Below are 16,437 nucleotides of genomic sequence, written 5' to 3' on the forward strand. Positions count from 1 at the left end.
AACGTGACTAAATTCTGCCGCGTTTCAGCAGGACAACTTCCATGTGCGAAGTTAAGCACGCACGCAATCATCTATCTGCAGGATGCAGGCCCAATTTACAAGCATCTCATAGTCAGCATTACCATTTCCACTTGCCGTCATCTAGTTTCCTCTTTGTATTTGTGCGGGTCTTTCACGCAGCGCAGGAGAGAGTTAAAATCATTCAAAGCCATTAAAAGTGTTCAACTTATCAAGAAAAGGCCTGAGAGGCGATTTGAACACAGTGTATAAATACCTTCACAGAGGCAAAATCCCGGATACTGCAGGGCTCTTTAATCTAGAGGAAAAAGGCAGAGCAAGAACCGATGGCTGGAAGCTAAAGTCAGACAAATTCAAGGGAGAAATAAGGCACAGGTTTTTAAACAGTGAAGGTGATTAACTACTGGAACAAACTCCCAAGGGGAATTGTGGATTTTCCATCTCTTGGGGGTCTTCAAATTAAGAGTGGGCCACTTGCTGGAAGATGTGCTTTAGACAAACACTTGTTAGGGGACTCAATGCAGAAGTCATTGGCTGAAATTCTCTGGCCTGTATTATACAGGGGGTCAGCTGAGATGTTCTAACAGGCCTTAACATCTATGAGAAACAAAATGTGATTTTAAACCCGCAGATGCCGGCAGGGGGATGGTGCCGGGTCTGGAATAACTTTTGGGTCAATTTCAGAAATTGTGGATACTGCCCCTTGAAGGTCAACAGGGGGCACTCTTGCAAATTGATTTGCCTAGCAATGACTTTAAATGACTGGCTGTCTAGAAAAGGAGAGGGCTAAAAAAAGAAAACAAACCACAAACAGCTAACCCCTGCACCTAAACTATCTGACCATGAGCCTTTAAGGCCAAAGGGCTCTGGGAGAACTGGAGTGGCGAGGGGATACTTGCAGAGGGTTTGCACTTTATCCCACTCCTGAGTCATGTTTGTTTCTTTACTTCACTAACTAACCTCACGCATTAAAACACAAAGAGAGAGCAACAAACTAAACAGAAGAGCCAGGGACCCAAGTACCTGTCACTCACTGTATCCCTCAGACCTTTCCAGTCCTGCACCTAGCTGTAATCCCACCTCTGCTCTTTCCCCGGAGATATGGGGGGTCTAGTAATCTTTTCAGATCACTGGATAACTTCCCAACCACGCCCTGTGAACCCAACCAGCAGCCCACAGCACAACCACCACCAGAAAGACAAACCGTCTTCAACAGAACCCTTTAATAGTTTTCTTTTTGCACAAAAAAGTACAAAAGAAGGATGCACAGAGCGCCTCCTACTGGGCCATCAGACCCAGGCTGCCTGGAGTCATTCGACACTCCGAGATAAAGAGCTTGCAAATTAAATCCCGCAGCAGGGAGAGGACTACACAGGCTGCAGCCAGAAGGGAACACTTAAGCAGGAAGAGGGACAATTGGAGTAGCCTTTGATGTCTGGAATAAGTCAGTCGAGGTCAAAATCTGGAAGAGCTGAGCCTGGGGAACCATCGCTTAGAAATGACGAATACAACGGTCCAATCTCATGCATCTGGGGCTGTCAGGCAGCTTCTTCCATTAATAATGGTGTGCTCCAGAGCACAGGGTGCTCCTTCCTTCTTTGCTGGCAAAGGGCAGCAATCTAGACACAATCTCCACTGCCCGCCCCTGGGTTGAAGGATCAGCTTCAGTCTCAGCAGAGTTACCCTGATAGAGAGAAAACCCGCAGGTCATTTTTGCAGGCATCAGCCAGGTGCCGATTCCAGATCCCTGGTGCCCTTGGAATCTATCAGCTGATGAGACTTCCTCCCTTCCTCTCGAATCAGCCAGCTGGGATCCAGGTGGGATCCCCCCGCTCCTAATTCCCACTTTACCAATGGCTCTTGGTCAGGTATGTAAAATTCCACCTTGCCCTTGTGCCGACAAACAGGGCTGGGTGGGTTAAGCCACCTGCTGTGTGCAGACAAGGGGAGGAACTGACATCAGCTCATGCCCCATCTCCTTGCCTCGCGCAGAAGGAAGCAGTTCTAATTTCTTGCCAACAATCCACGGTGTGGCCTTCTCCCAGCGCGTGCTCCAAGCCCAGGCTCACGCTGGCCCCTGCAAAATGAACATCCTCTCCCTCCAGTAGGCGAGACCAGTTGGGTTTCTCTTTGTTGGAAGTCTGCTGGGTAAAGCCTTTAACGCCAAGAAGAATAAGGGAACTACAACAGTCTGCTGTCCTGATCAGAGCTCTTGTAACGGCTGGCTGGACTTACCAGACGTAGATTTCCCCCCTGGAGACGCCAGAATCCTCAGAAATCTCCTTGTAAATCTAAAGGAAAGAAACACAGGATCTTATGCACCAGAGGAAGCTGCACCTGTGGCTTATTATACATCTGCCTTTCTTTTCCTCTAAGCCAGTGATTCTCAGACCGCAGCAGTTCAGGAGCCAAATTAGCGCTCAGCATTCCCCAGCAGAGCCGCCAGCATGTGAATTCATTGTTTCATTGATGATGGGTGCTCTATATTCATATTTTTAACAGAATGACGGGGAAATATTGAACGTATATATTATTCTCACAGCAAAATCACTGACATGGTATTATTATTTGATCAACTACAATCAGTTATAACACAGTAAAAGCACCCTGATGGGCTAATAATTAAATCATAGTGTTTTAATATCACGTGCTGCGAAGAGTGGCAGGAGACACACCGAAGAGCTACCCGGTCTGAGTATGGCTGCAGTAAGCGGAAGTTTGTGGGCATTAAGACACACAACCTTCTTGGTTACGTTCTCATTGAACAGAGCAATGCAATTCATCCCCAAGACTGTCTGTCCGTAGCCACTTCAGCCACCATGTGCAGGTCCCTGGGTCATTGTTATTACCTATTTGTATTACAGCAGAGCTCAGAGGCTTCGGCTGAAATCAGGGCCATACCATGCTCGGTGTTCTGCCGTGTCTCAGTCCCAAAGAGTTCACAGCAGCTAACCCGAGTTAAGAGCAGAGTTGCCATGTCTTCAGCGCTGGATTAACCTGAGTGAAGAACATCCCTTTTATCTGCAGGGAGGACACAACCTAAGGGGAGCTGAAGTCACTTTTCAGGGTGACACAGCTGGAATAGAACCCAGGCAGCTGTGGACTGACCATTGGACAGTATCGCCCCCGCCCACGCTTAGAAGTCAGGACCACATTTCTGCAGGGAAGGGAGAGCCCTGAAAGGTTTCGAGCAGCCTGGAAGAGGAAAAGCCCCACCCAGTCCCCTCCTTGGCCCCTACCGCTCTTCCTGAGAAGCTCCCCTTTGCGAGACTTGTCCATTTCCTCCACGAACCGTTCGAAGACTCTCACGTAAGGAGCCAAGCTGGTTTTCTTGTAGTCTAAAGGACAAAGAGAGACATGTGCAAAGGATCTGCTGGCCGTACAGAGCATGATGCGGGAGATCCTGCCATGCAGCCCCACTTCCTCCTGTATGGAAAGCCCTGAGAGCCCCATGTTACAATCCCTCACACCTGGGCTCTCAAGGCTGGCTGTATCAAGAGGGGACGTGAATTCAACCTCCATCCAGGCCTGTATCTTAACTTAGCTTTCATAGTTTCAGTGCTGGTTTACTGTGTCAGGTGTACAGGGAAAATTCCTCCCCCCAGCATTGCTCACATCGCTGCAGTGGGACGCTGCCACTGCAGAATGGCAGTGTTGCCTAGAGGCTAGCGCACAGGCTTGTGACTCAGGAGACCTGAGTTCAATTTCTGGCCCTGCTGGAGTGACTTCCCCTGAGTGTGCCTCAGTTTCCCTATCTGTAAAACGGGGGATAACGTGAAAAGCGCTGTAGAAGAGAAAGGGGTTAATTCTTATTAAAATGCCACTGGGCTCTACAGCAGTTAATTCACACGTCTGGGAGTTTGGCGCTAGGGTTGGGAAAAATTCTAAAGCTGGGGGCACTTTTTGTTCTACTTTGGAAGCTCATTTTCCGGGTGCAGCAATTTCCAGGGGGTGCCTCTTTCCTCCCCTTCACGAGCTGAAGACCTCTGTGCTGTGCACCCTGGAGCAGCTCCGGCTGCTACATGAAACTGAGCCACCCTCTTGGTTGACGAGTGGCTCTAGGAACATGGGGAACCTGGTTGAGGCCACCCTGGGGACCGGAAATACTGACTAGGAAAGAGGGGTATCAACTTGCAAGACTGACCACTGGGTCGATACGTAAGCTAGTCTCCCCTGCGCCCAGACGGAGCTGCCATGCCTGACCTCAGTTGTTAGAATATTCTTTGTTCTACAGCATCACCAACGAAGTTCGGGCCCCACTGGGCCGGGTGCTGCACAGACACACAGCAAGAGACAGCCCCGGTCCTGGAGAGCTTGCAAGCTAAACAGATGAGAGAGGCTGGGAGGGGAAACTGAGGCAGAACACGGCAAAGTGCCTTGCCCATGGGCACAGAGCAAGGCACAGAACCCAGGTCTCCTGTCTCCTAGACCACGCTCTCTTCCGCGGTCCCATATTAACGTGCTTTAATAAAAGCAGCATCTTTCGGGATGACTGCCTCCAGCCACTCACCCCTGGTGCGACGCTTGGGCACTGGCTCTGCCTCGTTTTCCTTCTCTCCATCCTCCTCCTCCTCCTCGTGAGCCGTGTCCAGTTCACTACAGAGGCGGCTAAGAACAAGCAGAGTGAGAGTCCCTTAGAGCTGGCTGCCCAGGGCCGCTGGTTAGCCTCTAGCCACGATCGGCCCCACCAAACAGATCAGCACAGAGCAGCCTCATGGCACGGCTGCTCACTCGCGGAGCGCAGACCCGGCCCACTCCGTGCCGGACAGATTACTCGAGAGAGGGGTTCCCTGCCCCGCGGTGTAAAAACCAACCAACTGGCCCCATCCACCTTGTGCTGATAAATACCTTGGGGATCGCTTGTTGCTTCTGCACTCATTCGGAGGCTCCATTCCCCCCTACTGCCACCCCACGTGACAGGGGCTGAGTCTCCCACTGTCCCCTGCTCCATTCCAGGAGCTCTGTGTCTCTTTCTTTTGTCTCCCCCCGTCCCTGGATTGGCAAGTGGCTGGCACGCTCTCTCCCTGACCAAAGATCCTCACATTACAACATATGCTAGGAAGGATGAAGTCTCCTCTCCTTCTGGCTCCCCTCGATGGCTGAGCATCTGCCCCATGGGGCAGGGACCCTGGGTGTCCCCCATTTTCTCTCTCCCCATTTTCTGATCTCTCCCCAAATCAAAAGGGTTCTGCCCGTTGACGCTGGAATCCCAGACTGAATGAAAAGCAGCATTCGGAAGTGATTGTGTTACACAGCCAGACAGGCCCCATCACGCGGAGAGAGGGGTCCCGCAATCCCGGCCCATCACCGGTACCTTATGGTTGGAACGGCGAACGGGTCAAACTGATCCAGCTTCTGCAAATCGATTGGGACCGAAACACGACCTAGGAGAGGCAAAACCAGCATCACTTTACCAGCGGCGTGTTTCCTGTGTCACCCAGAGGCCACAATGAGGGGTCAGGGCCCCTTGGGCTGGAAGCTGCACAAGAAAGAAGCTAGACAGCCCCTGGCCTAAAGAGCTAGCAACCTCGGTTTGCTGCGAGTCTCAGATGGAGACACACAGCCAGGGCTGGAGAGAGGGAGGGGACAGGGACAGAAGCGAGTTTAGCATAGGGAGATGCAGTCACAGCTCACCACGAGCCCAGGCAGGGGATGGGACTGTCTTTTGGTTGTGTTTGCACAGCGCCTAGCGCAACGGGGCTCATTAGGCCCTGCAAATTACACTGGCCGAGGTGTGAGATGAGGAAGGTAAGGTAGAGATGGTGGGGATTTCTGGACTGCACGGAGACCTGGGTCCGCAGGCAGGAGCTGACCGTCAGCTCTCTGCCCGAAAGGAAGCTCGTGGTCTCCCATTGCATTAGCCAGGGGAGCGTCTGGCAGGGAACTTGCTCCCCACCCTGGTCTGAAACAAGAAGGGGCTTCGGGGGCTGCCGACAGGGCGGAAGGCGGCTGGCTGAGTTTCTCACGCTGGCGAGATTCCCCACCCGCGGAACGGGGATAACACGACCGCCCCGCCGGACCCACACCAGCGTGCGTGCATGACCTGTTTTGGGGTGGACGCTGAACGGGCTCTTCAGTAAGTGGCTGACTCCCTTGCTGACGTTGATATCCAGCCGGGGGAAGCAGAATTGCAACATGATCTCCGACTCCGCGTGGGAGGGCTAGGAGCAGACGGACAGTCATGGGCTGGGGACGACTCTTGTGCTACAAGGCCCCGTACGCTCCCTGTCTCTGCGCCCGCTGGAAACGAGTCCTACCCCGGAGATTCAAGGACGTCACCACCCTAGGTAAAGCCAGCGTCCCCGATTCTGGATGCGAACCAGCCACCAGGGAATACCCCTCACCGTGGGGTGCTGTTGGCAGGGCAGGGGCTCCCTATCGCATCCCCATCCGAACGGGGCCCAGCGCCGGATTGGGACTCAGAAGCCTGGATTCTATTCCCCACTCTGCCACTGGCAAATCCCACCACCTCGCTGTGCCTCGGTTTCCCCATCAGTAAAATGGGAGGGAACGATACCAATCTTTGTAATGCACTTTGAGGCTGACGGATGGAAAGCGTCAGATAAGAGCTAGGCACTGTTATTATTCTAGGGGCGTGCCCAGATCTGGATCCTGCAGAGGCCCATATAGGGCTGGGGCAGGAGCAGAGAGTAAGTTAAATCAGACCCCAGAACCTGATGCAAAGAGCACTGAACCTAACGGGGGAAAAAATATTCAATCAATGGATCGGGCCCAAAGACTAACCGTCCCCGACGAGCCACAAAGCACCTCGATTCTCTCCCATCCCCAGCTACGTTCTTGGGCTGTTCCTTACCCTGCATTTATCCATTTTGTTTTTCAGGAGCTCCCAGCGCTGGAGCGAATCACGCTTTTTGGGGAATTCCCGCAGCAGGCTCTCTCGAACCGGTGATCAGCTGTTAAGGGGTTACAACAAGGCTCTCCTGGGGCCAACTCCCCATCAAGGGAACGCCAAAGCTCCAATATTCATAAGGCAACAGCTGGGTCACTCTCCAAAGGGCAGTAGCATGGGGACTGGGGCTCTGTGAAGCACCCCCCAGAGACAGACAAAGGCCCTAGGAGCTTACAGCACTGTGCGTCAATCTCACGCACACGCCTTTGTATTTCTCTTATGCCAAAGGCACGCCACGAGCATTTCCCATCTCGGAGAAGTGGGGAAAACGCAGCTAAACCCCAGGAAACCCAAACCTGACCAACTGACATGGCTACAGGGCTATTACAACGCGTGTAACGCGACAGCCCCTAGAAGCCCTGACCGAGATTGGACCAGGTGCGCTCTGTGAAGGCAGGACAGGACTCTGTGGCCCAGAGCCCCAGCAGGTGGAAACTGGGGTCACTCTACTGCGGTCAATGGGCAGCCCCCCAGGTTGTAGCTCCCGCGAATTACAGGCTTGGCCCGTTGATTTCACTGCCCGATAACCGTTTCTCGGCTCCCTTGACAGATGTCGCCCCTAGAGCCGAGCTGAAGGCACTCGGCACATCCCGCATGCAGAGCCTCTGTCTCAGGCGACCCCAAGAGCCGGGACCCTCGAGTTCTAGCCCCCATCCCCAGAGGCAGCGCTTTAGGAAAGGCCCCGCGAACAGCCGAAGGATATGCTCTGGGACGAGGGCAACCACCTTCTCCCAGCTCTCCTTGCTGCCCAGGATATCCTGGCCCACCAGGGCATATTCTTCGAAGTACGGCTCCACCAGACTCAGCGAGTTGCTGGGGGAATGGGGGGTGGGGGGAGATGAGAGAGCTAAGAAGCTTGACGAGCTGCCATGCGCTTTGGCAGAGGAAGACAACACAACGCCTGGAGTTAACCCTGATGCCACTAACACCACATGGCGGGCCTGACGCTCAGCTACTTCCTCCCTGCACGTAGGGCAAGGGGGATCTGAGCTGTATTCTGGGACCAGGCAGCATCCTGCCTGGCTCCTGATTAAGTTAGAGCAGCCCCAGGGCTACTCCAGCATACACTCCTCTCCCTGTGGCCCTCAGGAAGCAGAGATTAGCCGTAACTCAAGTGCGATCTAGTCACACCCTCACCTGCCCGCTATGCCAGGGGCTGGGTGCAGAGCAGATGAAGAGCCCCTTATGTCTTGCTCCACACCATCGCGGAGGGGCTCCCAGGGAGTCATTCTCACCTCCTTTAAGCTGCTCTAAGCGGCACAGAGGGGCCTGAATACAACCGAGACCCAGGCCCAATGCGCCCCGCAGCAGGGCGCGGCACGCGACTAACCCAGACTGATGTACATGAGATGCCATCCAACATCACGGCAACTGACCTGATGAACGGGTGAATGGGGTCAGTCAGGTTCACCTTCTTTACGGTTTCGGACCCGCCCTGGGAAGCGAAAGAGGAGACGATTCGTACAGCCCAACCCCTCCCCTTATCCGGAAACCAGGCGCTGAGCGAGGAGCCCAGCGCCAGGCCCCGGGGTGGGAGATTCTGGCTCGAGGGCACCATCTGCAGAGGACCTGAATGCTCACAGCTCCAGCTGGGGTCCACGCTCCGGATCAACCACAGACGCCCTGGAGGTTAGAGCCCTGCAAGCCTGAGTCTGCAGACCTGGCCTCAGGCTCGCTGTCGCGGGTCTTTTTTTTTTTTTTTTGCAGTGTAGACGTACCCATTCTGCCTCAGTTGTGCAAATGGAGGGGAGGAGGGGCTGCCTCTCAAGGGGGTGAGGATAAAGCCATTGCTGATACTGCAGTGACCGGGGCCAGACGAGCACCTACGACCGACAGGCCCCATACTTGCGTTGCCATGCTCAGCACAGCCTGGCTTCTGAAGAGAGATGGGAGGCAGCCAGTTTCTCAGCCCACCCCTGCCCCGTCGGCTCCCACGCACCTTCACGAGGGTGAGATACTCCACCGTCGCGGAGCGCATGGCGGACGACCACTTCCGGACGGAGTCATCACACACCCAGCAGTGGACGCCTCGCCGGCCCGAATACACCCACAGGCGGTGCTTCACCCCGAAATCCTCTGCGGGGGGGACACGGAGCAAAGTCAGCGCAGAGCTCGGGTTGGAAACAAGAAGGATCGTACAAGAAACAGGTAAACCTCGGTGGAGCAGAGTTCTGGGCCCCCCGGGTCCCACAGAGGGCCAGGATACATGGGGTTACGTTCTGGAGCCCGCAAACGGACCCGAGGGAGGCTCCAGTTTATTTTGCATCCCACATGCCCTACGAGCCCCCTTGCCCCTCCTGGCTTAGCCCGTACCCCTGTTGGCAAACGGGTTAAAACGAGCGGCAACATAACTGACACAGAGCTGGTCAGGAGCCCAGGCGAACAGCACCCCTCGGGCTGAGCGGGCAGCCCGCAACCTGTGCCAAAGGACCCCGCACGGCTCTCGCCAACACATATGTGGCCTACATATCCCAGCATGCAGTGTGCCATCTCGACCTGCAATGCACACTGGGACCTGTGGTCTCTGCGGGTCCCACTGCCACATGTCGGGCCGCTGAAATGGGTCCCGTTTTACACCAAATAGGAGTTGCCAAGGCGGCTCTCAGCCAGGTGGAGACTGGACTCCCTGGAGAGCGCGGGGGAGGCACCACCGCAGACTTCTGGGACGCGGTTAGGGAGGAAGCGGCCGAGCCCCAGCGGTGCCACGCAGACCGGCCACTGGAGCAGCGATGGGCCCCAAGGGGCGCGGCGGGTACTTGCCCACGAGCGCGCGGTCGATGACCCGGATTGCGATGGTCATAAGGGTCCAACACTTGGAGCAGATCTCAGCGGAGCTGAAAGGAGAGCGGCACGGAGGCAAGGCAGAGTGAGCATGAGCCTTCCACAGGATAAACCCCCATGGCCCGGGCACGGCTGACCAAGCAGCCACAGGGTCCTGCTGTCAGAACCACTGCCCAGCTGCCTACCCCTTGCTCATAGCCAGGGTGGGAACTCTCTGGGGCAGCGCCTTTGTGACCTTGGCCTGACCCCGTGCCTCAGTTTCCCCATCTGTAACATGGGGTTCCTTTGTCTGCTTCATCTCTTTAGACGGCAAGTAGGTTGGGGCAGGGACTGTCTCATAACATGTCCGTGCCACACGGGCTCTCTAGGAGCGACTGGCAAGAGCAAATACCTGCAGCAGCTCCGGACGTCGTCGTAATCCGTCATGTCTATGTCGAACACCAGCTCCTTCTCCTGAGCCTGGAAGGCGCCCCTGTGCACGGCGTTGCACTGGCTGGGCTGCAGAAGGGGAAGAACGGGTCAGTTTCCACGGTCGTGGGGCCCGCGCGGGCGACCGCCGGTTTGGCCGGGGACCCCTCCACGGGACCCGCTAAGCCAGCGGCGTTGCGTTCACGTGCCGCCAGAGTCGCTGCATCACGAGGCAACGGAGATCGGTCTGGCCACCAGCCCTCGCGGCGGCGGCCGCTACAGGGGATTTTGCGATGTGCTCCCAGCCCCAGGCTAGCACCTCGTCCAGCTCTCTCTCTCGGCCGGCGGGGAGCAAGCAGCGTCTCGCAGACCCTGCACCGCACCAGGGATCCTGCCACACAAATGGCACTTCCCGCACCAGAGCGGGAGTCAAGATTCCTGGGCTCTAGTCCCAGCTCTGGGAGGGCAGTGTCGTCAAATGCAGGGGCTCTCAACGTTTCCAGACCACTGTCCCCCATTTCAGGAGTAAAAAGAAAAGGAGTACTTGTGGCACCTTAGAGACTAACCAATTTATTTGAGCATAAGCTTTCGTGAGCTGTAGCTCAAATAAATTGGTTAGTCTCTAAGGTGCCACAAGTCCTCCTTTTCTTTTTGCGAATACAGACTAACACGGCTGCTACTCTGAAACCTTTCAGGAGTCCGATTTGTCTTGCGTACCCTCAAGTTTCACCTCACTTAAAATTACTTGCTTACAAAATCAGACATAAAAACACAAAAGTAAACACACAAAATCCGACACAAAATCAGACATAAAAACACAAAAACACAAAACATAAAAACACAGCCGCACCGTTACTGAAAAACGGCTTCCTTTCTCATTTTTACCATCTAATTATAAAATAAATCGACTGGAATATAAATACGGTCCTGACATTTCAGTGTACAGAGCAGTATCAACAAGTCATTGTCTGTATGAAATTGTAGTTTGTCCTGACTTCGCTAATGCTTTTTCTGTCACCTGTTGTAAAACGAGGCAAATCTCTAAATGAGCTGACGGACCCCGTGGAAGATCTCTGCCTACCCCCGATAGAGAACAACTGGTCAAATGTTTAGAGCAGCGGGGCTGGGACTCAGGACTCCGAGGATCTCCTGCTAGTCTGATGGTGCAGGGGATGGAGAATATGAATCAGGACTCCTGGGTTCTATCCCAGGCTTCAGGATTAGTCTGGTCAAATGGCTAGAGCAGAGGGCCCGGGAGTCTTTGTTCCTAGGTGTACGACTTTACATTAGTCCCTACTGAAAACACAGTTTGCGTGCGTCCAGTTTACCAAGCAACCCAGATCGCTCTGTGTCAGTGACCTGTCCTCTTCATTATTTACCACTCTTCTCTCAATTTTCTGTGTCATCTGCCAACTTCGTTAGTGACGATTCAACGTTTCCTTCCAGTTCAGTGACACATGGTCAAGAACCAACTCCTGAGGGACCCCCCCCTAGAAACACACCCTCTCAGTGATAATTCCCTATTTACAATTAGCTTGAGTCCCGGCAGTCAGCCAATTTTGAATCCATTTAATACGTGCCATGTTGATTTAGCATCGCTCTAGTTTCTTAATCAGAATGGCACATGGTACCAAGTCAAACGCCTTGCAGAAGTCGATCACATCAGTGGTTCTCAACCAGGCGTATGCAGGGATCTTCCGGGGGGTACGTCAACTCATCTAGATAGTTGCCTCGTTTTACAACAGGTGACCTAAAACACACTAGCGAATTCAGGACAGACTACGATTTCATACAGACAATGACTTGTTTATGCTGCTCTGTACACTGCACACTGAAATGTTAGTACAATATTTATATTCCAGTCGATTTATTTTATAATTAGATGGTACAAATGAGAAAGTCAGCCATTTGTCGGTAATAGGGCGCTGTAGCACTTCTGTATTTTTGTCTGATTTTGTAAGCAAGTAGTTTTTAAGTGAGGTGAAACTTGGGGCTGCGCAAGACAAATCGGACTCCTGAAAGGGGGACCGCGGTCTGGGAAGGTTGAGAACCCCTGGATTACATCAACACAATGACCGTTATCAACCAAACTTGCAGTCTCATCGGAAAAAGATCTCAAGCTACTTTGACAAGATCTGTTTTCCATAAACCCCTGTTAATTGGCATTAATTATATTATCCTGCTTTAATTCTTTATTTATCGTGTCCCGTATCAACAGTTCCATTATATTACCTGAGAACAAGGTCAGGTCTATAATTAACAAGGTCATCCCTTTTCCCAGTTTAGCCACATCCCTCTCTGGGCCTCTGTTTCTCCATCAATAAAGAAAAATGATAAGCCACCTCGGTGACCTGCCCTGTCTACACTCCGGGTGCTAGAATCGTACGGCTACCGTGCCATAGCTCTCCCGCTGTAAACTCATCGTGTAGACACAAGGAACTCCACTTCCCTCAGCATTCATCCTTCAACCAAGCTGAATCTACACCCTGGGTTAGGCTGGCAGAGCTGAGGGGCTCGGGGTGGGGGTGGGGTGGGATTTTGACGCCCTGGAGTACCATCGCTACGCTGATGTTCGTTTAATGCGTAGACCAGACCGGTGAATACTGGATCTCTCAGTCCGGACTCACTCGATGCGAATACACGGCTCCCACGTCGATCTTATAGGGGTTCATTTTCTGCATCTCTTTCTCCAGCTCCTGGGGGCTGTTGAAGGACTGGTACCGCACGTAGATGTCATCGCGCAGCGTGAAGGAGAACTCCCGCCGCTGGAAGTAATTCTTCACCACTGCAAGGGAAACGGCCGCTGCACTTGGGACTGTCTGAGCGCCCTAGGGAGATGCTGGAGTGCGCACGCACCCCGATCTAAGGGCCTCAAGCCTGACCTACAGCCCCCTGCTCCCCTAGCTTGGGGCTCCCCCCACGCGCAGCTCCTCACCCCTTAGATCCCCTCCTTCCCTGCTGCCCTCCCAAAGGGTCCCAACTTCAGGACTTGGGCCTTTTAGAATCCCTCCTTTTACACTTCCCTGTCCTGCTCCCTGCCCCCATCTTCCCCCCACGGTACAAGCTCCCCCCTCCCCGAGCATGCACCCTCCCCCCCGTGTACGTGCCCCCCCATGCATGCACCCCCCATCCACCCCCAACCGCCCCCCGCGTGCACCCCCATCTCCCTGTGCACCCCCCACCACCCCTTTCGTGCACCCCTCATCTCCCCGTGCACCTCCCCACCGCCCCCCTGCCTGAACCCCCCCGGGCACCCCGCCATCTCCCCGTGCACGCACCCCATCTCCCCGGGCACCCCCCGCCGTGCACACACCTCATGTTCCCGGGCACGCACCCCACCTCCCCGGGCACCCCCCCCTGCACCCCCCCACCTCCCCGGGCACGCACCCCATCTCCCCGTGCACGCCCCCCACCTCCCCGGGCACCCCCCCCGCTGCGTGCACCCCCCCGAGACCCCCGGCGGCCGGAGCCCCCCCAGCTCACCCCCGCCGTAGCTGAGCCAGCGCCCGTAGGGCCCGTGGGGGAAGAGGCGGCGGTAGTAGAGCGGCAGCAGGTCGGGCAGCGAGCCCGGCTCGAACCCGGCCATGGCCCGCAGGGGCAGGGACCGGCCGGCGCGCGCGGGAACCGGCCCGGGCGCGGCGCACGTGGGCAGGGCGGGGCCGGCGCGGGGCGGCTGGGAGCTGTAGTCCGGGGGGGGCCTCGCTCCGCGGCAGCCCCGGGGGTGCGACGCGAACCCCCCCCACCCCCCGCCCGCATTGCACAGCGAGCCTGGGGGCTGCAGAGCGAGCCCGGGGGCCGCTGCGCCTTGCAACCCACCTGCAAACCCCTGACTTCAGGGGCACCCCCCCCGGGCACCCCGAGGTGCTGCAGCCCCTCTCCCCCCCCGGGCACCCCGAGGTGCTGCAGCCCCTCTCCCCCCCCCCCGGGCACCCCGAGGTGCTGCAGCCCCTCTCCCCCCCCCCGGGCACCCCGAGGTGCTGCAGCCCCTCTCCCCCCCCCGGGCACCCCGAGGTGCTGCAGCCCCTCTCCCCCCCCCGGGCACCCCGAGGTGCTGCAGCCCCTCTCCCCCCCCCGGGCACCCCGAGGTGCTGCAGCCCCTCTCCCCCCACCGGGCACCCCGAGGTGCTGCAGCCCGAGCCCTCTGACTCCAGCGCAGTGCAGGGCGCCCCCTGCCACGCCAGCGCCCTCGCCCCAGTCACCGCACGGGCCCCCAGAGGTGCAAACCGGCCCCCTGCCTACGGTGCCTTGCAAAGCCCCTGGGGGCCGTAGGCAGCAGAGCCCCCCCGCCTGGCAAGGCCAGTGCCCCGAGTGGCGTGAGGAGCCAAGTCCCGCCTCAGACTGCAGCCCCCCGACTGCGATGCCCGGCGGCTCGCTGCCTGGAAGGGCCACCCCCCTCCCCACTAGGGCGACCAGACGTCCCGATTTTATAGGGACAGTCCCCATTTTTGGGTCTTTTTCTTATCTAGGCTCCTATTACCCCCTGCCCCCGTCCCGATTTTTCACATTAGCTGTCTGGTCACCCTAGTCCCCACATACACAGCCCTCCGCCCCAGCCACCGCCCCCCAGCACACGCATCGTTCAGGGGGGAAGCTGCGGCGGGATGGAACGGGACTGGCCGTGTGTCAGAGGCCCTGTACTGATCGTGTGTCATGGAGATCCTCGCCATCTCACGGGGTCAGGGCCCATGCTCCTCTAGTACCATATTGCTTCTCTGCGTGCCCCCCCCCCCCCCACACCTATCTATGCTTTGGCTTGGTATTCGCTATGCTCAGAGCCCTGCTGTTTTCACCTTGCAATCTGTGGCCGTGAAGCCTTTGCGGGGGGTGGGGGGTAGGAAGGGCTCCACAAATCATTCACTGATTGAAGGCTGGGGCCCAGTGGATCCTGTCCCTGCTTTCCCAGGGGCTGCAAAGGCGGAAACTGGTTCCCCGGCCTCCCTTCAGCGCAGCCTCCCTCGCTAACAGGCAGGCAGGAATGAACGCACTCCCCCGGGCTGGTGAACCGCTGGGGGAAAGTTGATATTTGCTGGACCTTGGGGCAGTTAATTATTCATTTCCCCAGCGATAGGGAAGGTGCTGAGATTCCACAGGACAGAGGGCTGGTTGCTGAGGGAAGAGCTGCACCACAGTCCAAGGCTGATCCTGAAATTCACGTGGACACTGCAGATTTCAACCTCTCCCCATCTTCAAAAAAACCAATAGGAACAAGGGAGAGATTTAGGGTCTGCGTGACAAGGACAATACGCTGCGGCCGGACTACAAATCCTCCTGCTTCAGGGCATGAGCCAGCTTCTAACTATCGGGGGGCAGGAGGAAACGGTCTGTGGGAGACCCTGATCCCAGGGAGCACGAGGGGGCAGGGGCCGCTCACTGTGTGTCTGGCCAGCACCCACTACGATGGGGCCCTGCTCTGGGTCGGGGTCTGTGCAGCGCCTGGCACATTAGGGCCCCTGATTTCAGTCCGGGGAGGGGGGGGGATCTGTGCAACACCCAGCACAATGCGTCTGTGATCAGTATGCAATCCAGACCAGTGAGGGGCTCTGTGCCCCTGCCCCACAACCTTGCTCCAACCCGGACTGTTCACAACCTGCCACTAACCTGCAGGTCACTCCCTGGTGTGTGTGTGTAACTGCAGCCTGCCAGGTGCACCCTGGCTCTCACCAGCCTGGGTTACAATGCAGGGTGACCCTGGCGCACTCCCAGTCCCAGATTCCCCCCTGAAACGTACATCCGGTGCTGCCCAGCCCCCTCCTGGACAGGGTGAATGCGGTAAGTCTGTTATTCCTTCAGGGGAATAATATACAGCAGCTTGTCACCTGAACCAGAGTTACCCAGACACCTCAACGTAAACACACGGGGTTAGGTCAAACAGTAAAACAAGCTGATTAACTACAAAGCAAGAGGCCTGAAGTGAGTACGAGCACCGAGGCATACAAAAATCAGAAATGGCTACAAGAAAAATAAAGATAAAACACTTCCTAGTGCCGAATTTAACAACCTGTATCCGATACAAGCGGAGTTCCTCACCACATGCCTCCAGCGCATGGTCATACTGACCGAACTCTTCAAGTCAGGCCCCGTCCCCCAGCGTCCAACAGCTGTTTCCTTGGTCTTCTCAGCTGCAGAGAATGAGATGGGTAGGGAGAGAGAGGGGGGATTCCCTGAGGTGTTTGTCCCTCCTTTTTATCATTTAGGTCCCCCCCATCCCCGAAAAACATTGCCAGCTGAGAACCAGTGGACAAAGCATATATGTGGAAGGATGTTCCCTGCTGGTTTTTTTCACCTGCATGTACTTACATGCAAGTTTCCTTTTGTTTCCT

The 16,437-nt window shown here is 56.0% G+C and overlaps 1 protein-coding gene across 5 annotated transcripts; it reads right to left on the reverse strand.

The window, feature by feature from the left end:
• Window positions 1-1,226: 1,226 nt before the first annotated feature.
• On the reverse strand, window positions 1,227-13,770 carry PRIM1 (DNA primase subunit 1). 5 transcript variants are annotated; one of them, XM_037883704.2, is made up of 14 exons: window positions 13,601-13,770; window positions 12,745-12,902; window positions 10,101-10,207; window positions 9,689-9,762; window positions 8,868-9,004; window positions 8,305-8,363; window positions 7,632-7,741; window positions 6,833-6,924; window positions 6,062-6,179; window positions 5,333-5,402; window positions 4,529-4,626; window positions 3,258-3,356; window positions 2,254-2,309; window positions 1,227-1,702 (listed from the first exon to the last, which is right to left on the reverse strand). In XM_037883704.2, the coding sequence occupies exons 1-13, from the start codon at window positions 13,701-13,703 to the stop codon at window positions 2,290-2,292; spliced, it is 1,245 nt and encodes a 414-aa protein (XP_037739632.1). In that variant the 5' UTR covers window positions 13,704-13,770; the 3' UTR covers window positions 1,227-1,702; window positions 2,254-2,289. The 5 variants fall into 5 exon arrangements, 4 of the variants coding, with proteins under 4 accessions (XP_037739632.1, XP_043388551.1, XP_043388552.1 ...); XM_043532616.1 differs by lacking the exon at window positions 1,227-1,702 and adding an exon at window positions 1,709-2,173 and having other exon boundaries at window positions 13,601-13,767; XR_006286657.1 differs by having other exon boundaries at window positions 2,254-3,356; window positions 13,601-13,766.
• Window positions 13,771-16,437: the final 2,667 nt, after the last annotated feature.

Source organism: Chelonia mydas, chromosome 20, assembly GCF_015237465.2.
Source record: "Chelonia mydas isolate rCheMyd1 chromosome 20, rCheMyd1.pri.v2, whole genome shotgun sequence".
Taxonomy (NCBI): domain Eukaryota; kingdom Metazoa; phylum Chordata; order Testudines; family Cheloniidae; genus Chelonia; species Chelonia mydas.